At 45.8% G+C, this 23,383-nt stretch overlaps 2 protein-coding genes across 11 annotated transcripts in view; one reads left to right on the top strand and one right to left on the bottom strand.

The window, feature by feature from the left end:
• Window positions 1-1,918: 1,918 nt before the first annotated feature.
• LOC125324344 (histone H2B 5-like) lies at window positions 1,919-21,831 on the bottom strand. Of its 8 annotated transcripts, none has more exons than XM_048300015.1 (3): window positions 21,048-21,238; window positions 19,122-19,281; window positions 1,919-6,891 (listed from the first exon to the last, which is right to left on the bottom strand). In XM_048300015.1, exon 3 carries the CDS (start codon window positions 6,857-6,859, stop codon window positions 6,479-6,481), a length of 381 nt encoding a protein of 126 aa, XP_048155972.1. In that variant the 5' UTR covers window positions 6,860-6,891; window positions 19,122-19,281; window positions 21,048-21,238; the 3' UTR covers window positions 1,919-6,478. The 8 variants fall into 8 exon arrangements, with proteins under 8 accessions (XP_048155972.1, XP_048155964.1, XP_048155966.1 ...); XM_048300007.1 differs by lacking the exon at window positions 21,048-21,238 and adding an exon at window positions 20,546-20,994; XM_048300009.1 differs by lacking the exon at window positions 21,048-21,238 and adding an exon at window positions 20,561-20,993.
• Window positions 21,443-23,383, top strand: part of GRAMD4 (GRAM domain containing 4) — a 78,112-nt gene continuing 76,171 nt past the window's right edge. For 2 of the 3 annotated variants that reach the window (XM_048300006.1, XM_048300004.1), the window contains exon 1: window positions 21,443-21,641. In XM_048300006.1, the coding sequence (XP_048155963.1) occupies window positions 21,613-21,641 (29 nt within the window). In that variant the 5' untranslated portion in view covers window positions 21,443-21,612. The remainder of the gene's footprint in view (window positions 21,642-23,383) is intronic. The other variant, XM_048300005.1, reaches the window with a different exon arrangement.

Here is a 23,383-nt window from a genome sequence, read left to right as displayed (position 1 = left end):
CTCTTGCAGCATTCACTTAAGAGTCTCCTGCCTTTGGTCCCTTCTGGTGCCTCACACCCACCCACTGCTATTCCTTTCTCATTTGTACCAATCTTCTCATTTCTATTACTATTAGAATATTCTTCTTTAATTAGAAGACAGTTAAATCTGTAAGAATTTTTTTTCTGAATGAATTTCTGTAAAAGATTTTTTTGTCAGGGGGTGGAATTAACATTATGGACATTAAAAGGCAGGAAATCTGTATTTTTTTTTAAATCAACTGCTTCAAGGGAGAAAATGTGAAATGTTTTTGAAAACAGATTTCCATTATACGAGAAGGCAGAAGCTTCCTCATTCTCACACCATGTGTGTTTATTAACCCTAACTATTCTAGAAACAAAACATCTCTCACATCTTTCATGTAAGCCAGGGGAACAGAATCCACATAACCATCAAAGCAAGTGCAGGACCCACACAGAAAATGAAGGTAAAAAACTTGCTTTTATGCTTAGTTCTAAGCTCCATAGGCCTAAGAAAACTGCCTGAAACTCTTTACAGTTCATGTGTAGTCCAAATCAGACTTTACATGAGTGTATGGAGACAACCTGGACCAGCCCTTTGGTGCATCCAGCCCGAAATCTTGTTTCCAGTAGTGGCTATGACAGGCAACAAAGACTGCAGGAATAGGATATACAGTCACTTCCCCTTTGTATTCTTCTTTGTATTCTCTCAGCCTATAATATTTTTTAGCATAGTTTAAAACTGTTTAGCAAGTCTTGAAGGATTTCTCTCCCAGCAGTTTGTCCTTGAACCAATTCTAGCACCTCAAACATCCAGTGGCAAAGCCTCTATAGGCGGACTACTCACTGCATGAAGGGCTGCTCTTCTTAATTCAAACCTCATCCTCTCATGATTCCTTTTGATGTTCCTGAGTTCTTCTATCTGGTTCTGCCAACAGCCATAGTCATGTGGCACCTGAGTCCAATTAATGGTCTTTGAATAATCAGTCAGTAATAATCAGATAGTAACTAAATAAAAAAAAAGAGTTATCTCCCAGCATGCTGGAGAAGCATGACCATAGGGTTATGCTCTACCTTTTATAACCTGGTTTGGGTCTTCCTGAAACTTTGGTGTCAGCTCTGTTCTGAAAGTGCACTGTGAGTGTGTCTCTGGAAACGGGTATCAAAATGGAAATCAGTACAAGCAGCAACATTTATTTCTTTGGAAATAAATACTTCAGATCAGTTAGATATGTTTTTTTCTCCGAATACTGATTTTCCCACTTATGTTCAGCTTGTGAGTATTTCTTTAAAGACACTAGGAACATGTTTAGCTCTGACTTCTGTTACATGCCATATCTGAAGTCTTAGCTTGTTTCTCCAGCAGACAGTATCTAGCATGGCACACGCATTTCCCACTCCAGTGAGTGCATTATGATGCTGATGTCCAGCAGGTAGTACATTCACTGGAGTGTATTTACCAATTATTCTTTAAAGGGAAGATCTTTTTCTTTCTGGGGTTTTCAGATGCTACATCTCATTCCATGTTTGTTGCCTGTAAACTCCTCACAGTCCCAAGAAAAGACGTTTCTAGTGTTAGCAATTGTTAATTCAGATCACCAGGACAGGTTGCAGGCTCAGCTCTGCCTGGGACAAGATCACTGGAAGGGCTTGAGAAAAAAAAGATGTTTATGTTGCACTAATCTTTGGGGTGAAGGACACCCCATGAAGTCTCACAGTGGCAGCCTGTGACATCCCTTCAGTGTGAGGCTCCTCTGGTTTTTGACTGACCCTCTTGTCAGGACCAGCTGTGCTCCCCTTCTGCTGGAAGGGTGGTTGCTGTCACCCCAGGTCTGAGGAAATATCACAGAGAAGGAGAAATGCAGGACTTTTGTGAACACCAGTGATAAGGCAGAAGCAAAGACACCCCGACAACTGGGTCCCATTGACTTCCAACAGGTTGGAAATTACATTTTATTTAGACATTTAACAGAAAGCAGGTAATTAGCACTAAGGTCATAAACCAGCAGCAATATAGCATGGATCATACTTGATGTAACACTTACTGTCAGAAAAACTGTGTACATAAGCCCACGAGATACTGTGCATGGAGTAAGCATGAAAGATTGCTCCCCAGGTGGTGGTCCCAGGAAACTCTCCAAATTCTGTCAGATAGTGATTTTTGTTTTTTAGTTTCCATTCTTCCTTTCCCTGTAAACAATTTGATCTGGATGTAAACCATCAGGAAATGCTATGATGGGACAAATGCTCAGGGCTCTGCAGAGGCCATGCCAAACTCTGCTCCAGGGGTGGCAGGACTTGGGGCTACCCACTTGGCTGCCTGTCACCTGTGCGAAGGGTGTACAGGGCACACAGCTCTGCTGGGCAGGGCTCTTTAGTGTCCCTCCGTGGGACACACAGTTGTGTCCAGGACAGGCACTTGTCCTCCACGCTTGTTTTTCCTCATTTTCCGCATGCTTGACTAAAAACCTGTCTCTCCTGAGCAGGAGCAAGACTCCATGCAGGTGGTCACTCAGTTCCTTCAGAGGTTGAACTCTGCTGTGAAAGGCAGATGGACTTTAAGCCCTTCTAGGGAAGCAGGGTGGAAAATCAGAAGATCTATAGCAGCTTGTTTTCTCTCTTGAATTGTACATGAAAACAAATAACTCAGTGCAGTGATGTCCTTGAGGTTAATAAGAGGTTAATATCAAGGCTGTATCATCTTTTTCATCTTTCTTTCCAACTACAATATGTAGTTGATTTACTTTTTAAATTGGCAAAACACAGACATGGCCCAGAGATGCTTCTGGGACTGCAGTGGGAATCAGGCAGGGACAATAGGGCTTGGTATATTATCTTCAGTTTTAAAACATTTTCTCAATTCCAGAGCTGGAAATATGTATTTTTTAGAAGCACGGATCCTGTAGTGCAGAACCCATCTTCTGCAGCAAACCTCCTTACCAGGAAACTGTGAAGTATGTCACACCTCAGATTACTTAGTGGACAATCGATCCTTGAACTTTTAGACTACTTTCTATTGCCTCTAATATTAAGGCTCAGCCCAAGCTCATCACATTCAAACTAATTCCCACTAAACTGCTGTGGATGTGTCCTGTCCAGCAGCAGGCAGCTGTGGGAAGGGTCTTGTAGGTTTGCCTGCTGAACAAGGAACCTCCAGTTGCTACAGCTGGGTGGCTGCATGGGAGCAGAGTCCCCTTCCCAACCTGCTGCCTTTCCCTTGAGAAAACTTGAGCCCTGTGGGATCTGCAGAAATAGGCCGTATTTGATTTCCAGCGTCAGGACTGTTAGAGAAACTGCTTGTGGGACACTGCAAGGGCAACATCCATAGTGCACTATTTAAAAGCCACATCTTCGCTGCTAGTGGGACCACTGCAGGACTCAATTTCCTTCCTTCATTTTTTCTTGACACTAGGGCCATTAACTTCCCAAATGGTTTCTATGTCAGTCCTAGCTTATACCAGCCTCGTCTTTCCTGGATCATCCCTTCCCTTTGCTGGCACAAGTGTCTGTATAATAGTGACAGAACAGAGCAGCCACCAGAACAGGGTTAAAACAAAGCTTGAAAAAAAGGGGGGAAAAAAAGTTTTAACATGGATCAGTTCCTCAGTCCTGTGCTTCGTATCGTCAGGAGTGAGTGAAAAAAACCCCAAAGGGACAGTGAAGAGCAAATGATGTGTGAAAGGACAACCTAAACTATAAATGCATGGACATGATCAGTCTCAGTCACTTGGCTTTAGACAATATAAAAATCTTCTTGAATCCTTCAAGTATTTTTGTAGCCTTAAATCATTGGTTCTCCTCTCTCTGAAACAATCTCCAAAAATGGAGAATGGCAACAGTGGCAGAAGAAAATGGGATCAGTACTCTGAGTACGAGTATGGAGCAAGCAGCTCTCGCCAAGTGCTCAGCCTCACTCCTGGCTCCCCAGGCTGCCCAGGAGACCCTGGAGGGCCAATAGCTAATTTTATTTTCCTGATTTCTTGCAGCCTGTGGTGATAGAAGGGGGACTCTGCTCTGCTCAAAAGAGCAAGAGTGTAGAGGCCGTGCCAGGTGATGCCGGGAGATGTCTGTCCTGGTTCAAACACACTGCTTGGACTGGAGGGGGTTCATTCCACTCTGAATTCCTGCCTTCAAGAGGACTCCCCAAGGGGATGAATTCTGACCTGCAGCTCATAGGGACAGAAGAAGAAAGTTCCAGCAATGCCATCCAGCCCTTCACTCTCAACGTTCCCCTGATGCATCATCCACTGCCTGGATTTCTTTTGGCAGAGGGGTCCAGGGTGGTGGCTCTAGGCCCATTGCAGGTACATGTTAATCTTTGGTATCTGATTTTGACTATTTGATTGGAAAATAAAAGGAAGTACTAAGCTGTCACCTGCAAAGTGTCCTTGCCAAAAGGCCCAGGCTACCAATGCTACTGAATCCAGGTGCTGCTGCTGGGAGCTGCTCCTTGTGGGTGCTGGCACCCAGGGAGCTGGGTTTTGTTCTTTCTGAGAGCTATCACCAGAGATTCCCGCTACATTAGGCTATGAAACACAGCTGTGTGCTATCACTGAGCAGAGCATGGGAGGAAAGCCCCTGTTCAAGTGTTGGGTGTTCACGCCCAAAGCAGGGGTGTGGGAACAGCCCATAAACAAAGTTGACCTTTACTCATGCACAGAGACCACATGAGACCCCAGGCTGCTCTCAAGTTTCTGAGCAGGGCTATGCACTCCTTTCCTCAGATAACTGGAAAAATGACTGCAATGTGAATCTTCTGGAACTGCAGAGTCCTACGGCTCCAAAACCAACATAAACTTGTCAAAGGTCCCAATCACTCTCAAAGTGTAAAGAAACAGGGCAGAGATAAATGCAGGGGAAAGACAGAAATGTACTGTACAGCTTCTATTCTGGGATATGAATTCACCTTTTAATTAAAAACAAGGTATTGAAGCTTAGGGAGAATCTGCACTTACTTCTGGATCCTATTTCTTTGTTGTTCCCTTTATTTACAGAGTAAGTTGCAGAAAGCTGTTGTTATTTTAGGTATGAGTATTTTTTATTTGAGTGTTACTGCCTACCAGAGACTTTGGGGTTTTTTTTTTTTGGTTTTTTTTTCATGTTGGCTAATTTTGTGTTTTGAGTAGGAAGCTTCAACTTCACAGCAGTTCTACACAGGCTCTTCTGCTATCCAGCAGTCTGGGCAAGATAAACCTGTAACCGAGACATTCCTCCACTAATCTCTATGGCTTTATCACAGTTTTATTATTGCTCACCTCACTGTGGACTTTGAAAAGATATGGGGAGTATCTGAAGTAGTTTAAAATTATTTAATCTTTAAAATATCTGGGATGCAGGCAAGTGTCCCTATATATCCACCCAACCCCCGTTTTTGCTTTTGCTTTCTAATTGCTGAATGAATTAGGAAGGGCAGGGCCAGGTGAGCTGCCTGCAGTGATCTCTGTGGGGAGCCAGCTTCCTCCCACCCCTCAAAATGCACTAATCAGCTCTGCTCCCACACCAGCTGCCTTCCCAAACCCTCAGTCCCTGCCCAAAACCTCTGCGCTGTTTGTCCTGCACCACCCTAGTGCTCACAGGAGAAGGGACCCCCATGGGCACCACCCCGTCTTGCCCACGCTTATGGTGGAAGGGAGCACCCAGGCAGCATTGAGGCAGGAAAAGTCTCTGAAAAGCAGCAGAATTAGCAATGTCTTCCATGCCAAAGCAAGTCCTAAGGCAGGCAAAGCAGCAGCCAGGAAAGGTAGAGACCCATTCCCAACATCCAACCTTGTCCATCCCCCCACCTTAGCACAAGGTGGGAGGCAGTGGGCAGCTCCAGCGCCAGCACCCTCATCCTGCTCCATGGCTCATCCATCAGGAGCAAGGAGGAGGATTAGTGCTTGGTATTAATGTGGGCATCTGCCTGCCTGCCAGGCTTGCTCTTCAAAACAGGCTGTCAAGCACAGATAGCTGTTGAATCAGTATGTGCCTGGTAGCTGTTGATGCCACTTCTGCCAGCACATGGTGGGCTGAGCCACTGCACACCAGGAGGGATCCAGGCTATGAGAGAGAGGATGCAGCGCTGACTCTTCAGTACCCTTATCAGATGACTGTGAGGAAGCAGTCAAACAGGAAGACTTCAGGGATGGTGTCTCTGTGTTGCTGCTGCCAGTCCCCCCTCCCAGTGCCAAACATGAATGTTTGCCAAGCACAGAGGAGGCTGGATATACTATGGTTGGTCAGTTCTTTGAATGAGATGTGAAAGCTGGGGCCTCCACTACCAGCCTCAGTAAATCCTTTCCACATCCTGAACAGACTATGAAAACCAGTTGACCTCCAGATCACTGTCTCCTCATCCTCTGGGCAGCTTCTCATGCCCATCCCAAGGCTGCAAATTGCTGTGGATAATAGCTGTGACATTCATCCAGACCATGGCTGCCTACCTGTGCTTGCGTGGAGGGCCCGGTGCTCGATGGTCCCATTGCAGAGGGGATGTGTGGCTATTTGGAGCTGGTGTACTTGGTGACAGCCTTGGTGCCCTCCGAGACCGCGTGCTTGGCCAGCTCTCCTGGGAGCAGCAGGCGCACGGCCGTCTGAATCTCCCGGGACGTGATGGTAGAACGCTTGTTGTAATGGGCCAGGCGGGAGGCTTCTCCAGCAATGCGCTCAAAGATGTCATTGACGAAGGAGTTCATGATGCCCATGGCCTTGGAGGAGATGCCGGTGTCAGGATGGACCTGCTTCAGCACCTTGTAGACATAGATGGAGTAGCTCTCTTTCCTGCTTTTGTGACGTTTCTTATCACCTTTCTTCTGCGTCTTTGTCACAGCTTTCTTGGAGCCCTTTTTGGGGGCTGAGGTTGACTTTGCTGGCTCTGGCATCCTGAGAGCTCTTTTGCTCGGTCTTGGAGCTGCTTGGAGAGAACATCAAAAAAATCTAATTCTTTTTTGACCTTCTACAGAATAATTGTACTGCAAGATGAGAGAGTCTGAGTTGGAGGCAAGCAACAGCCCTGAATCTGAGACAAATACCCCATAACCCTGTGTATTTTTGAACTGCCAGCAAGAACTTATCTGGTTGGTGTATGGCTTTTTGTTGTTTTCTGTTTAAATTCCTATGACCCCAGCCTTGTCAACATCTCTGAACACAGGCCTAGTTGGCATCTACTTAGTAAATATGAGATGGAGCCTGAACATCTTTCTGAGAAGAACATTGAAGTTCTAAAGAAAACACTAACTGCAGCATGGATTAAATCAAATCTTGCTGGAGTGGGCCCAAGACTGTTGCAAGGTATCACTAAAGCCACCTTTATATGACACTGGTTAAAATGATTTTATGTGGTTATTACAATCTCTAATAAAACCTTTTTTATTTGCATGTAGGTAAAAGTTTCTTTTGAGGGCACTTGCATTTCTGTGGCTATTGTTTGGCACCATGTTTTACAGTGAAATATAAAAAATAATATAGTTTTAAGCTTGCTAGCTGAGCTACAGGAATGTCTCAGTATTCACATTTGCTATCAAAAAATATCAGAGTAGAAAAGCTTAGAGGAAGTGGCAGGAATCACCTGGCAGAGAAACAGAAATGTGGACAGGAGTCAAAAAGCAAAGTGCTTTTGGGCTACATGTTGATGGAAAAAATTGTTTCCTGCTTGTGATGCTTTTTGCTTTTGAGAGAGCAAGCTTTGCTGCTCAGTTTACACCAAAGATGGCTAATCCTCCCTCTGAGATTTTCTTCACTAGGTCACAACCTGCAGAGCCATGACCTGCAGCTGACTGCTCTCATCCAGAAGTGCAGTAACAAAAAACAGTATGTAAACCCATCAAAAAACTGTGTGCCTCCCCTACACCACAAATTTACATGTGCTTTACTACATGGGCCAAGGGGAAAAACTGTGTTGCAACTTGGTAAATGGCTTTGTGTTTTAGAAAACACTTCAAATGCTATCTTGAAAGACAAGGCTCCTCCAGGCTTTGCTGGAGGATAAGCTTCCAGCATCACCCCAGGGCTTGGGTTTTACTGCTCTGCGTCTCCTTTGAAGATGACCTAGGAATTACAGTCTGCTGGCCAAGAGAAACTAGTAGAGAAAAAAGAGCTTCAGGGCTGATGGCACATGGGAAAATGGATAGAAGTAAGCAGGAGAGAGAAAGCTGGGATGTAACATATGGTCTGCACACTGAGAGTCTCACGGAAGGACCTAAATGGTGCCTGTGCCAAAGCAACGGCTGCATGCTCAGCCCTGTCTCTCCTCCTTGGGAAAGAGTGAGATGTCTGGTTTCTCCATCTGCAATCAGAGCCAGATGCAGCAGCACAGTTGCAACCAAGCGCATACAAAGTTCCCGGTTGCTCCCTGTGGAAGGAGACATCTTTGATCCTGAGGCTGGATTTACGTGCACACCCACAGCTCAGTGGATACCAGCACCTGCTTCCAAATCACGCAAGAAACCTCTGAGGCTCCAAATCAGCCTATGTGATGCTGCCTCCTGCCTGCAGCGAGCACCTGGGCCACTGCTGGCTGCTCTGCCCGATGAGGCACCAGGGCTGGGCTCTGGGAGCCACACGGTCTGGCAGCCACTGGGCAAGGCGCAACACTGGGCATTTCAAGCTGCAAGGGCAGGTCGGCATCGCTCAGGATGCTATGGAGCAGGGGGGGCAGGGTTTCCACCACAGCCCTCCGAAACACCCTCCTGGCTAGAAGCCAAAGTTGGCACCAGTGTCCCTAGAGCTGAGTTTCTACTCCAGAAAAGCACTTTCTTCTCCAAAGACATGGTTTTCATGTGCTAAGTTTTTGACTCTGCCACCCCATGTCCTTTCTTAATTTTTCCTGGCATTCTTCCCAGAGGAGGCATTTGGAAGGGCAAGTGCTAGACTGCTGCAAAAGTTCTGGACACCCTTCAAAACTGACACCTACCCCCTTAAACACCACACTTTCTTCCTCTGGTGAAATTACAAATTTTATTCCTATTTTTCTCTATCTGGGAAGCAGTGCTGGGAAAAGAAATCCCCTACTGCTCTGTTTGTAGACTCAAAACCATGTTTTTTCAATGGAAAATGATTTTTCTACGAGAAGAAATAACTGTGCACTTGCTTCTTTTTCTTTTGAGCTCATTTCCTGACTGAAAAACACCACAACTGAAAAATGCAAATGAGTATTTCTTAAGCTTTTTGAAAAGTATATCCTTCTAAAATATATATTAATTCTTAAGAGCACTTCTACTGCAGCTTTTAAAAAATGAATGGAGAGCCCAACAGGCACTAGAGTGATTTCATATGGCTCCAGAACAGGTCACATCTACAGGACATCTCCATCCATTTCATCAGCTAATACCCTTGGGTAGCACAGCGTGGACCTCACTCTTCTCCCATGTACAGCTGCAGTGTGGGAAGCAATGATGCTGAAGTTCAGAGATTAGCACAAAAGCTTATGCTTCTCTCCACCCATTTCTTTGCAGCTGACTGTTTAACAGGTAAATAACACCTTCTTTGAAAACAGGTTGTGTTCTTTGTGGTTTATTTGGGCAGTGCCTAGCACACAGAGCCTGAGTGCATTTGCCAGGTGCTAAATAAATAATGTTAATAATGGTCAACAGTATCACCAACCCTTCTGTCAACAGTGCAACGCAACCACAGCAGGTGCCGCTCTGGAATAAAGACAGAAGTAGTGGGATTATTCCCAAAGTGTCCATGTGGAGAGTTCGTTGAGGGAAACACTATACAACCTTTAAACGAATGGCTTCTTTTTATAAAAATAGTTGCATATCTTTGTTTCCTTAAGGAAAAAAAAAAAAAAAAGAGAGAGTTGGAGGGAGAACCTGAAGAGGTTAACAATTATTAGTTTTTGTTTTGGAAGTGTTTCCAGCGTGATTGACTTCCCTGCTGTGAGGCAGCCCAAGCACTGGGTACAGGTTGTTCAGAGAGGTTGTGGGATCTCCATCCTTGGAGATACTCAAAATCTAACTGGGCATGGCTGACCCTGCTCTGAGCATGGACTGAATGAGATGTTTGCCAGAGGCACCTCCAACCTCATCCATTCTGTGACTTTTGGAGAAGGAAACTGGGTAGAACATGCTTTATGAGCTGTGTTCCCTTGATCGAGCTGTGTTCCCATGGGATACTGCAGCCTGAGATTCCCACAGAGACCCCTAAGAAGAGATGGTGTTTATTTCCAGTTCCAAGCCACTGAAGTCCCTGGGACACAGGGTATGGCCATGCAGGAGAAGGCACTTTCAAGCAGCACACTTGGAAGGTTTCAGGTTTTTGAGGAAAATCTCTGGGAACATTTTTTTTCTTTATGGCTCTGTATGCTCTGAGTTAAATCAGTTATTGCTGGCAGTTTTTTCCTTCCTCAGAAAACCAACAACAAAACCAACCACAGTAATTTTTCCAGCCAGTTGCAAGCAGCAGCCTGACTGCTGCCAGAAACCAGAGTGGTGCAGAGTGACAGATACATCTTCCTTTGTGTTGACACTCCTTTCTTCAGCATCATTAAAAGGAAAGTGAACGGAAAAACATATTCAAAGATACAAATCACCAGTCTCTCAGATCCAAAATGGGAGAGGAGCCCTGCTGAGAAATCCCACGTGGAACCTGATGCTGTCTCTTTTCCTGAGGCTTGATATATCAATGGAGAGAGACAGGCAGGGAAGCTCCTGCAGGATTTTTGTTCATTTTTGGCCTTGCTGCTGAGTCTGTAGGACCAGTGCCAAGCTGGTGCCAGCACTGTGCATGGGTGACCATGGGAGGATTATGAGCTGGCCTTTTAGACCTCTCCTCATGCAGGGCTGGAAACAGCACTAGTATTTTTTTTACTTTCTTTTTCCATTTGAAAGCTAACCTTGCTATGATGAGCTCTGGGGCATCCACTGTAAATCCCCATGCCCCTTCTGTAATTTCCTAGTCAACCATAAAGGTTACATATCTAGAATCAGCATTTTGTTCTTAGGAGGTTTTGGTGACAAATTAAACATTTGCAGGAAAACCTCAAGCTCTCATCCTTTGGATATCTGAAATTCTGATATTTGTTAATCTTCTGATGTTCTGCTTTAATCCTTGCTCAAGTAAATGAGAGCCAATGGGCACCTGCTGATAGTTCTACCCCTTAAATAGGAATGTCTTGTTAGTTCCGTCCAATTGCTGCCCCTTTCCTCATTTTCTCCTACTGTATAAAAGAAATAATACTTGCCTTTATGCCTACATACCAAGAAATATAAAGTAAAATTTGCTGCTGCTTTTTGTTTTATTTCTTTGAAACACAAAGGACACAAATTAGGGAATGTTTCCACCAAAAGGAAAAGGCTTTCTAATGGATTCACCCGCTTTGAAATGCTTGTAAGATCTGGTAAATATAGCTTACAAATTACCAGGTGTTAACAAATGACTGTTATTGGAAAAGAGAATTTCTGCAAACTGCAAATCCCCTTCCTTTTATTATGTATAGCCATCTACTATTACACAAGAATTTGTTCATCTGTCAGGTCTCATTATATAGTAACAGTTGAGAAAACAAACAGTATTTGTGATTATTTGGTAGCAAGCTCTGCTTCAGGTATAAAGCAGATCAGAAGCATGATGAGTCACTGTGAGACATTGGTGATGTTGCCTCGTGCAAAAACTGACAGTCATATTTTGGTCTGGAAAGAATTTTTCCCTTGGTATGTTGTCTAGCATGTGATGATGAGGTAATATTTGCTTTGAAGTAAAGAGGAGGAGAATTTCCTAGAATAAGGTAAACTAATCTGAAATGCCTAATTTCTTCCAATGGTGGAGGGGTGCAGAAAACAGTTCTGGGATCCTAGGTTTCCTCCCAAGTAATCCAGCACTGATAGTAAGAGTCCATCCCCACTTCCACATGCTCTGCTGCACTTCGTATCACTGTTCCTGTAAAGTTTACATTTAAATGGCTACCTTTCCAACTTGGATATACACATCCAGTTTTCTAGTGAACAGAGGACTGTGACTATAGGTTAAAACTAAAGATGACCCCTACTTCCTTACAAAGACAGAAATGCTACAAACTCAGTCCCTGACACAGACACACAATGTTCACACAGATCTTTAGATTTCTTTAGAACAAATATAAGCAGAACAGAGCACTGTGTCTGACCTCTTTGACTGATATTTACCTTGCTTGTGTTAACCCATTGCTTGGCAGTTCAGTACAGAATATTCCCTATGTGAATCTTTTCTGTTCTTTTCTATAATTTCAATTTATGATTTTTAGAAAGCACATTTTTAATCACCAGTAACGGCTGTAATTTCTTGTGCTACTTCTGCCCAAGTTGCAACTACTTCTCAGGGCTGTACGGGTATCAATCAGAGATTATGTATTATTACCTACAAAGTAAGGAGCAGGACCCTAGATCAGAGCTCTCTGCAGAGAAGATACATTGAAATTTTAAAGAAAATAAAATCTTACCCACAAGTCAAATAGAGCAACAGAGAGACAATGTTGCAAGAAGAATGACTGTCAGGAGACTAAACACTGCAGTCCTCATGCTGATTAAAAGAGTGTCTGAAGTCAACGGGGATTAAACACAGGTCTGAAACCACAAGTACAATGTTTAGAGATGCTTAGGACCAACAGCTGACATTGATTTTCACTAGAATCCAAAAGGCTTAGTACTTTATAAAAATCAGATTTCATATTTTATCAAGGTTTTGTTACTCTTAATAAATGAGTACTTTAAAAAGCTTTATTATCTGCTCTTTGTAAGAGTACTCGTTGTCTACTTGCTTTGGGATATCTCTGATCTACAAGCTTGAGCAACAGTATCCAATAAATACAAAAAGGAGAAATGATGTTTTCTATGGATCAATACCTGTTAAATGTATATGGAGTACACCCAATACCAGCATTTGCTACAATTACACTCCAGTCAGCTTTCCCACAGAGTGCCGGGGTTTCAGAGAAACCTGTAGGAGATGATCCTTGTGGGTCCCCTCCAGCTCAGAACATTCTGTGGTTCTGTATTATCACAACCATCCTCAGGAAGCCCTCAGTCCAACGCAGTTCAACAGAGAACACAACCAGGCTCACTTCTTTCCCGGGGTTTTATCAATAACTCAAAACCTCACACAACATAAAATTCAGCATTAGCTTCCTCTCCGTGTTTTAGAATCATCAGAATTTTCTGCTTCTGCCATGAATCCTTTCCTCAAGCAACAGCCTTCTTTTCCCTTCATATCCCACTTCCACTCAACTGGACCCATGGGGAGTTAACCTGTCAGCAGGAACCCTGTGTCCAGTTGCAGGGTTTAGCTCCTGTCCTTAGACTGACACAACAAAATTGCTCTGGAGGTAGGGAGAGGTCAGAGCCTGCTACCCATGTAAGGGCAGCTGATCTCCAACTGACCTGGAACAATCCTGCTGGGCAGAAGGAGCAAGACATCACAGCAGCTCCGCTGCTCAGAAGCATCACAAGCTCTACACATCTTTTTGGTGGTTTGCAAAGTACAGACCACTGGAGATGGGTGTGAGAACAAAAATCATAGATGACTGGGGTCTGTAATACCAATGGAAGAAAGGTGCTTTACTTATTCCATGACACCCTATGCTATTGAAAATAAAAAGTGCAGATCTGAAATGAATTGCTCTGTGCCGTATCAAAAATGAGAATCCCTTGATTTTTATCTACATCATTTCAATTTCTCTGGAAAAGCAGAAAACTTAGTAAGCAAAAACTTACTCAGGCTGCTATATCTAAATAACTCCTTCTACAGTGGAGCCATGGTCTCTAAACTAGTAATGATAATAAGCCTAAAGAACTGCTATCACATTTAAGCAAACTATTTTTATGCATTTTATGGAGTAATGGAGAATTATCAAAATTCTAAACTATTTTCATAAGTGCTGAAAAAGGCATCCATTAAAAATGTGCTAATTCAGCCATTCAGCCAAAAATAGGAGAGAAGCTACAGCCCAGCACCTGCAGGCCGTAAGGAGAGAGTGGGTGGGAGAGGGAGAAGCAGCCTCCCCAAGAGATGAGAGCTGCTCCAAGTTAAGGTAGGAGTTATGTGGGAACCAGTGCAGACACATGTGGCACTTCTTCCTCCTACACACCCCATACCCAGGTTTTAGCAGGTTCCTGTAACCCTTTTCCAGTGCCACAGATAATTTATGTAGCAAAAGGAAACAAAAGCTGAGATTGTACCCCAAAACGCGTAGTTTGGCCAAACCACACCGACGGGGAATAATAACTTGGACATAAACCCATGCTGAAGTGGAAAGCTATGTACCCATATTAGGCTGAAGACAGACCAAGGTCATTAAGGCTTTTATGATTGATGTGATAGGTACATCACAATGCAGGTGTTACCACATATTCTCAATGCCATAGATGACATAAATTCAGAAAAATCTTTTAACAACCTTCAAGGTATGTATATGGGTCTAAGGCATGTATGCTCAACAGACCTGGGCATTACCACCATCAGCTCTCCCCCTGCATGGGGAGAAAGTGTCATGTAAGGGCATGACATGTTCAGCTGTGATCAATCATGACCGACATTCCTTCTAAATGAGAGTCTCTCACTTCAATCATCACTTTCCAGTTACATTACTCACATTTCAGCAAGTCCTGAAAATGGTTTCAGAAAAAATAGCAGAAAGCATGCAATCAAAAAAGTCAGGGATATGTGAAAACTGCTTTATCGTGGTGGTAACACCTGGGTGCCTGGGAACACAGAGGGTAAACATGGGAGGTGGGGGTACCAGGCAGGTATATCCAAAAGGACTGCATGCCATGCCACAGGCTAAAGGGCAGCAAGTGGCACAGCATCTGATTTCATTGCTACAGGATACTGAAAATATTGTAATGTGTGTATTAATAATTAATTTGGCACAGTAAAAGCAATTTTACTGTAAAACAGATGTGCGACTATTACTGGAGCCTGCAGGGAAACAAAGATAAACGTCCTTCCCCAGATCTCGCATCATTCAATAACCGGCTCGGGAACACAATCCAAGACTGCTGACACCTTTTTCTGCTGCTGCCACCAGATCACATTACCACAGGCAGAGAGTCCTCTGAGCATTAGAGGTCATCTTCTGTAGGAAGCAGGAAAATGGAGAGCCTGTTAGATGGAAAGAGAGAAGAGAAGCAGGGCTGGGACAGCCAGCTCCGGCAAAGCTCCCCTGAAAAGGCAAGCTGGCTTTTCTCCAGAAACAGATAGGGATGAGCACTAAGGACACAAGAGTTATTGAAGGTAAAAGTAAACTCTGAAACAAGAACTGACAATAAGCCATTTTAAAATGTTCATGAATAAATTTACACTGGAAATGAGAGGGAACCTCACTTACATCCTTACTTGGAAGTGGGAGGATAAAGGCGAGGGAGGAGGGGAGAAAGACGAAAAAATCCGTTCCTTCCATACTTCAAAGACAAAACTTGGTATTAAAAAAAAAAAAATCTAGGAAATGGCTCCAGCACAGCAAGTAACTGCTCTACATTAACCAGGCAACATTCTTCTATGGTGCTGTGCTACTGAAGAATTGTTATCAAAATGCACAGATGTCCTTCACTTTGTACTTGTCTTTCCTTTATTCTTTTATTTATTGTTCCTTCCTTCTTTTCCTCACATCCATTACAAGTGCCAGGAGGTTCAAAGCCCCAGCAGGTTTGCTGCCATTTGGTCCTGTCTCACATGTGGCATTTGTACATAGACTAACACAGTACTCTGAACAGCCACAGGATTGAAAAACTGGCAGGTCTTCAGAAACTTTAAAAGAAATGGCTGTCAAGTTAGTCCATGCCCAAATTCCACACTGTACAATTTGCTTGTGAATAGTGTTTTAATTTACCTCTGATTTGTGATAGCATCATTATCACATGGATTTAGTGTGCTAGTCACTACGCTGATGCAAGCTAAAAAACCATCTCCCTTCCAGAGAAATCAAGGCATAACTGGGGATACACCAATATTTACATCAGGCAAGACTGCAAAGAGCAATATGCTGAAGACTTAGTTGCAACCAGTAGACCAGCAGTGAAGAAACTGGGAGTTGCTGGACAAAATAACAGTGGTCCTGGATGGTCAGTAGCAACTAGAACAATTAAATGCAAAGCTCATTTTTCAGAACTCAGAAGGGTTTTCAAAGGCAGCAGGTTTAAAATGCCAGTGGAGTGCCATATTAACTGCACAATACTGTTATTTTTAACCATCCTTGGCTCCATCCTCCCACATTCACTTTCCTCCTGAGCTTTCTATGTCCTTAGTTTCCTCACTGCTTTAGCCCAATAGTCTCCCAAGCTGTTCCTTCCTCAGATGAAGTGCTCACCCTTTGCTCTTCTCCCTCCTGCTGGTGCCTCTCCCAGCACACTCTCTCCACAGAGCTCATTAGTGCCTCTGCTTCCAGAAACACATCTTTGCAGGTGACTGCTAAGTCCTTATCTTGAGTTGTGTCCTGGTTATCAGGCAGGTGTAATTGATAAAGAGGATGACTGGAGCTGGGCTGAGGACCCACAGTGCAGCAGAGGAGATAATACGGGGTTAATTCTGGCATGTGAGAAAGAGGAGGGTGGTACAGGAAGGTCAAGACAGCTGCAGTGTCTGTATCTTCAGGGCAGAGCTGCTGCACCTGCAGTGCATTTTGAGACTTAAACCCATCAAGAATGAAAACAGCCTATATTTATATTAGGTATGGTCAGACAGCTCCTTCCTGACAGGATGCTCCCTGTCTCCCGTCTTGTAGCACCCCACTTGTTACTCAGTCAATTTCCAGTTACGCCAGAGGACCCAAAGAGGACTTCTCCCTTTCTGTCAACATGGAAGCAGCTTCCCTTCCCTACCCTACCCTTCCTTCACTGATATTTGCCCAATGGTTCACTTCAGTCCTTTTGATTTTTCCCTTTCCTTCTCGTTCCTTGATTTTACCTGCCTTTGTGACAGAGAAGTGAGGAGACTCTTACCAAATGCTTACCCTGGCCTCCCTTCACACTAGGTTTTATCTTTAAGTGCTGAGCTCCAGAGCGGTACCTTCCTTTCTGCCCTTCCCCTACCTCATTTGAGGAATTACTTCAGAAAAAATGTCACAGGCTTTTCTGTGCAAGCTTTCTAGGGTAACTCATGTCCTCTTTGTAACTCCCAGTAACCCTCCTGGAGTGGCTCTGTTCTCCTACCCTTTCTTCCATTGCCTCCTGCACACACTACCTATTGTGTTGCCACTTCTGTGGTTTTTTTCATTCCTACCTTTCAGTCTTCTTCCGTGCAGTATTTTCTGCTTGACAAATATGAGTCTACTTCATACAATCTCTCTCCCCACAAGAGAGAGAGTCACACAGGTTATACAAACAGGTTATAAGGAAAGATCTGATGTACCCAAAAGCATGTCCATCTTTCCTGACTCTGTCTAATATAGGCACTGCCTCTGACAAACTTTGCCCATCCTTGATCATTGTGGCTAAAAGCCCACAGTTTCTCCCTCAGCACACACCACCTGCAGTGATTACCTGGGGGATGGTCCTCTACCTCCAGCTGATGGATTTCAACTCTTGAGGTGACACATCTGGTGTCAGAGATGTGTTCTCTGCAAATGGAAACTGTCTCTTCCATGATCCTTGGGTAAAGGCTATTTTTTATAAAATAACACACAAAAGCTTACTGCATTGGACCACCTATGTACTTTCACCAAATTCAGGAAAAAACCCTGACCCTGTTTTATAAGAAATTTTAAGTCTGGTTTGAAAGGTAAAGAATTCCTACTCCAAGAGGGTCGATGAAATAATATGACAAGGGTGGTGATTAAGTCTCACCACAAAGGAAAATGTTGAGTTGATGTAGGTGGCATATAAAACCCCCCACTCTCTTTATGAGTCAGGTAAGCTGCCAGAAAGCGGAGGTGAAATCCGTGGGATGGAGCTGTTTTCATTCCAGCCAGTTAGTAGTATGCTCTTTGAACAAGAAAAAAAGTAGTTAAATAATAAATGATATTTTTCAAAACTAAGACTCTAAATAGCAAAATCTAACAATTTCCCTTGATCCCCAATGACGGTGTTTGTAGTCAATGATAGCCAAGGGGAAAAACTACTAAACAACTCTTCCCCCCAGCCTTGAGGGTGGATTATGCATCTATTCTTCCATCTCCCACCCAATGCATATGATCCTGCAGTCACAGCTCTCTCCTCTCCCTCTGGCTCCAGAAAAAAGGGAAGCTGACAAGCTGAGATCCCAGTCTCACCCCACACAGAACCCTTTTCAGAGGAAGAGCTTAGCTCTGATGAGCAGAAAGCATTTCTCTCCCAATAGCTGCACAAAAGTGGCTTAACAAGTGCATAAAACAAAACAATTGGGGGAAGAAAAATGTTTTGTGAGGTCTTATTTTGGGTCAGTTCAGCATCCAAGAGATAACTCAAAGATATGGCAGTGTCCCTCATTTAGAATTATAGTATTTTCATTACAAAACTCCTGAAATTGAGAAACGTAAAAAGAATGTCATTATGTCCTTGAGTTCAAGGGGCTTAAAGGCCTCCTCTGGTACTGTCAGTGGGAACACAACATCTGCTCTGTTCACAGTGCAGCCTGAGAAGGATGCTTTCTTAAATACATTTCTGAATTTAGGAACATTTCCCCCATATTTAATCCTTCAGTCTACCCAATACATATGTTTGAGGAAGAGCAGGAGCAGTGTATTTCAGGTGCTGAGAAAGGGATGAAATAGGATCAGACTATCAACATGAGTAATTTCTTTGTTTCAGCTGGAGAGCTGAAGACGTGGAGATAGATGTATACACATATATATGTAATATTTAAATAAAATATATGTAAACATAAAGGAGGAAAAGGACAGTGACCAAACGAACAGCTTGGAGAAAAAATGTCAAGAGGAAGGTAGAGTAAGGCAGTGGACAGAAGTAAGATGTCAGAAAGGAGAGAGCAGGAGCAGGTATAAAAAGAATGACACAGAGGGGGGAAAAAAAGAGATGTAAGAAGAAGATATACGAAAGGGAACAAAAATGAGAGAAAAGACATGAGTGGACAAAAAACAAAGAAGGCAGGTAAAGTAATGAGCACAATGTTTGGTATGGCAGAAATACTGAAGCATAAATAAGACACAGAAAAGAGAGACTCATAAGAAGGTCATAAGAAGAAAAAAAGACAGTGCACAGCAGAGAATATGTGAAATAAGCAGTGGAAAAAAAAAATCACCTGCCAGTACAGCACTTTTCAAAGTCACGGATGAGAGGTGCTGCTGTCCCAACAAGGGACAGAGCCAAACCCTAGGAAGTGACAGGCTAATTCCAAGGAGAACAAAGGATGACGCTGGGAGAAGATAACGATAGCCTTGTACTAGGTTGCTGCCTTTTGTCTGAAACAGAAATCACAAAGGTCATTAAAATCGCTGCTTAAATCTTATATCTGATACTTGAAAAAAACCTCTTTGCCAATACAATCATTCTTCCTTCTGTCTCAACATTGGACTAAATTAATTACTGTACACTCCACAGTTGTACCTCCCTGCTGGCGAAGAAAACCCCAGACACCATTCTGCTTAAAGCAGACCTTCCTCTCTGGCTCCCTTTGCCTATAAAAGGCTTCTGTAGAAATCTTTCAGTAGACAAAGGTAAATTTCCTGCAGCTCCAAAATCACCATGATGGATTTGGCTATCATTAGTAAAATGAGGAAAGAAAGAGGAAGGAAACAGGAGTAAGCGCTCAGGAAAAAAACTTTTTTTTGTTATTATAATTTGGAAATTTAACCAGTATAGAGGGAAAGAAATTGCTGCCTGCAAATAATCTGTCACTCCTTTGCACATCAAATAATAGGAACAAGAGGGAGTGTGTGGGAAGTACATTCATATTATCAAATTCTTTCTGATATTAACATGTTAATGTAATGAAAACAAAATCAGGAAAATAACATATTGTAACACAAATACTATGGAAGCTATAGAGCAAAAACCCCAGGAAGATCAGTGCTCCCAGTGTAGCTCCAATCTGAGAAACCAGAGCTTCATTAGTAGTAACAGGAGCAACATATGGAGATGAATGAAACCATGTTTGTAAATGTGATATGCAATTGCACACTCTCTCTTGGCTTTCCTTTTTCACAATCTGACTCAGCCTCCACACTCCCCCATCTTTTGATTCATAAATTCTTGACATCAAAAAATAAAGAGTTACAAAGCCATCATGCAAAGGGCATGAGATGACGTGAAATACAAGGATGCTGGTGAGGACACAACGTGCCATCAATCACCACCCTGCAAATGGACAAATCTGCTGGAGATAAGCAGTGGAGACAGGGCCACCCTCTCCAGGGGCTCGCTGGAGGACGCCGCCCAGCAAACCACAGCTCATCTCCATTGCGCTAGAGGCGTACACTGAGGTGGACAAATCTATTACAAAATCGTATAATATTGCTTACGCTGCACAGCAGCCACTTGTTTAGGCAGCCCCTGCATCACCAAACCCGTGAGACTGGAGGTGAGAGGAATGAGAAATAAAAGGGTTTCTTATGGCATATACTCCCTGTATTTCTTAAGCTATGAAAAAAAGATCAGGGTTAATGACAAGCAACACAAAACACAATAAACAGTGCATGAAGACGGTTTACAGCCCTATACACTTACTAAATAATTAACAACCTCACAGAGTGTTGACACAGTGGGGGTCTGTATACAGGATAATCCCTTCCTTCCCTGAGGGCCTGGGCTCCTCAGCATGTGTGTTGTCAGGCTGCAGACGGCCAGCCCAGCCCGTGGGCACCGCTGCCCCACTGCAGGCAGTGCCAGGCTGCGGCCCCCAGCCCTGCCCCTGCCCAGGCTTGGCCTTCAGCCCCCAGTTAACAGGAGCGCACTGAACTCCGGCAATACGATTCCTACGATCGCAGCAAAGCACTGGCAAGGCTGACACCGTTTCGGTGCATTCGCCAAGCCCGGAGAAAGACGAAGCCCCGACCCTGCGGGGCTCAGGGTCCGGCACGAGGCAGGGCAGGGCTGCCCGCACACCGCATCGCGGTACAGAGGTGCGGCAGCTCGCATGCTCGGGCAGCGCAGCCCCGCTGCGGACACTGCGGCGTGCGGTGCCCACCGCCGCCGCACCGCAGGCAGCCAGCGCAGGGGAAGGTCTTGCCTGCTGGGCGTCTGGACTCCTCCGCAGGCGAGCTCCAGGCGCCGGTGGGGCGTGGGGCAGGTGCGAGCCGGCGGGGCTGGGGGGCTGCTCGCTGCCGCTCCGCGCAGATCCGGCGGGCGCCGCGCCGGGTGGGCCGCGAGACCGGGACCCGCCTCCGGTCCCGACCAGGCTGCGACCGGCGGGGCGCCTCGCTGTGCGCCGCCGCCGCTGCGGGCCGGGCTGGGCCGGGCCGTGCCGCACCGCCCATAGCCCGCCCGCCGGCTCCGCCCGCCCCCGCCTCTGCGGGCTCCCGCCGCGGGGCCGCCGGGGGCGGGGCGGGCGCGCAGCGCGGCCCCGGCGAGCGGCTCGGGCGCTGCGGCGGCGGCGGCGGCTGCGCGGGGCGCTCGGCACGGCCGCGGCGGCGGACGGGCACCTGCTGCCGCCTCGCCCGCAGCGGCGCCGCGCTTTGTCCGGGCTGAGCGGGCGCGCCCGGCCACGGCGGCGCCCGGCCCCGCTCAGCACAGCGGCGGGCGGCTCTCGGGGCGTCGCCTGGCTCCGGCGGCCTGGGCACGGCGGGGGAGCGTGAATGAGAGTTTGCTCCGATTTCCGAGCAGGGTGAGTGCCGCGCTGGCCGTCTCGGGGGATTAATAATAATAATAATAATAATAATTTTTTTGGGAAGGGGGGGTGTCCGTACCTTTACACGCTAGCCCGGCGCCACCTCCCCGGGGCAGGGTTGCGTGCGGGGCGCGGTGCCTCTCGCCACCCCCGGACGACGACCCTTGGGAGGGGGTTGTTGTCTCTTGGTCCCTCCGTTCCCTTTTGTTCGGCTCTCTCGGGGCTTGGGGGAAGGGGCGGACCGGGGGGTTGTGGGGAAGCCAACGGAGGTCTCGGCCGGTGGCCCAGCTGTCCAGGCGGTTGAGGCAGACGGGACACCGTCCCCGTGGCCGCAGGGGGTGTCCGGCTGCCCCCTCCCTGCTTCCCGGGCGGAGTAGTGGCCCTCCTCTCCTCCCCGCGCCCCTCCGGCACGGAGGAGCCGCCCTGGGCTGCGGGGACAGGCGGTGGCATCGCCGCCACCAGCAAGAAGGCACCGGCTGTAGTAAACACAGCGCGTGGGGCGGCGGTGAACCCGGTAAAGGTCACATCCTCGTATGCACACGCAGCCCGACCAATCTGGGCTCCCCAGTTGCTGTCTTGGGGACGGTGTGGTGGCTGCCGGTGCCTGTCGCTGGCAGAGCCGCGCTCCCGGCCGTTGGCTCTGCTCGGCGGTGTTTCCCGGCTGCGAGCAGGGATCTCCCTTGGCGAGGGAGCAGCAGTGCGAGCTGCGTCACACCCTCCTTTACCTCCTCCCGCCCCCGGCCGGGGTGGCAGCTGGGTGGCATCCGATTTAGCAATAAGAGCTAGGAATGCGGGTTCTGCTGTGAGGTTTGATTCCTGAGCGGTAGCTGAGCCTAGCTGAGTTCAGGGCTAGCCACATGTTCATATTAAATAGCAGCCAGCAATGTACTGATTCCTCAGAGCATGCAGTGTCTGGATGCATCTTGGTGGGGAGCAATGAGGCACGGGAGTGTTGGAGCAGTAGGAGTAGAGGAATGCTGCTGGAGAGCTTACTTGCAAAGACACAGAGAGGATGGCATGGTAAATGGCTGTTTTGCAACCCAGGCTGCCAGCCTGGACTCCTTCATACAGGTCAATAGGTATGCATACATTTTGTGGCCTTCTCCGTGCTTCTGTGGGTCATCGATGGGCTTGTGTGCACAAATGGGGCAAATGGGAAATGACAGCTTTTTGTCATGTTTTTGTGTCATGCTTTGTTGCTGCAGCTCTGAAGTTTCAGATGAGTAGATGCGGTACTGTTAAGCTTGTGTGATTATGGAATGAAGGATGGACAAGTTCTCGGGTATCGCATTTCCAGTGGTGGTTGAGATGTGGGTGGGGAGAGGAAATATTTAATAAAGCAGGGCTCCCAGGTCCCTGTGCTTTGCACTATCTGGCAGTATCCTGCCTTTGCTTTTAACATGTGATAAATAGTTTCATTCCACAGAATTAGAAGTGTGAGCTTAACTACTTTTTTTAAAACCATATTCCGTTATCAAATACCACATCTAGTTATTCAGAAATGGAGGGCTTTTTTTTAGTCCTAGTCCATGTTCTTCTGAAGCTGACAGTTAAGCTACCAGCTCTGAAACAGATAAAATACAAAACTGTTGTTGTTATGACTCCACATTGTGCAAAATTCCATGAAAACCTGAGTTATGTTTCACGATTTTTCATATGGTGGCCACAAGAATGTTTGGCTCATCCCTCTGCCATAATAAAGGTGGTTTTGGGCTGAGATGCCAGACTGAACTGAAATG

The sequence above is a fragment of the Corvus hawaiiensis genome, chromosome 4, assembly GCF_020740725.1.
Source record: "Corvus hawaiiensis isolate bCorHaw1 chromosome 4, bCorHaw1.pri.cur, whole genome shotgun sequence".
NCBI classification, from domain to species: Eukaryota; Metazoa; Chordata; class Aves; order Passeriformes; family Corvidae; genus Corvus; species Corvus hawaiiensis.
The sequence above is the reverse complement of the archived record's forward strand: the minus strand, read 5'-3'. Positions and strand labels throughout refer to the sequence as shown.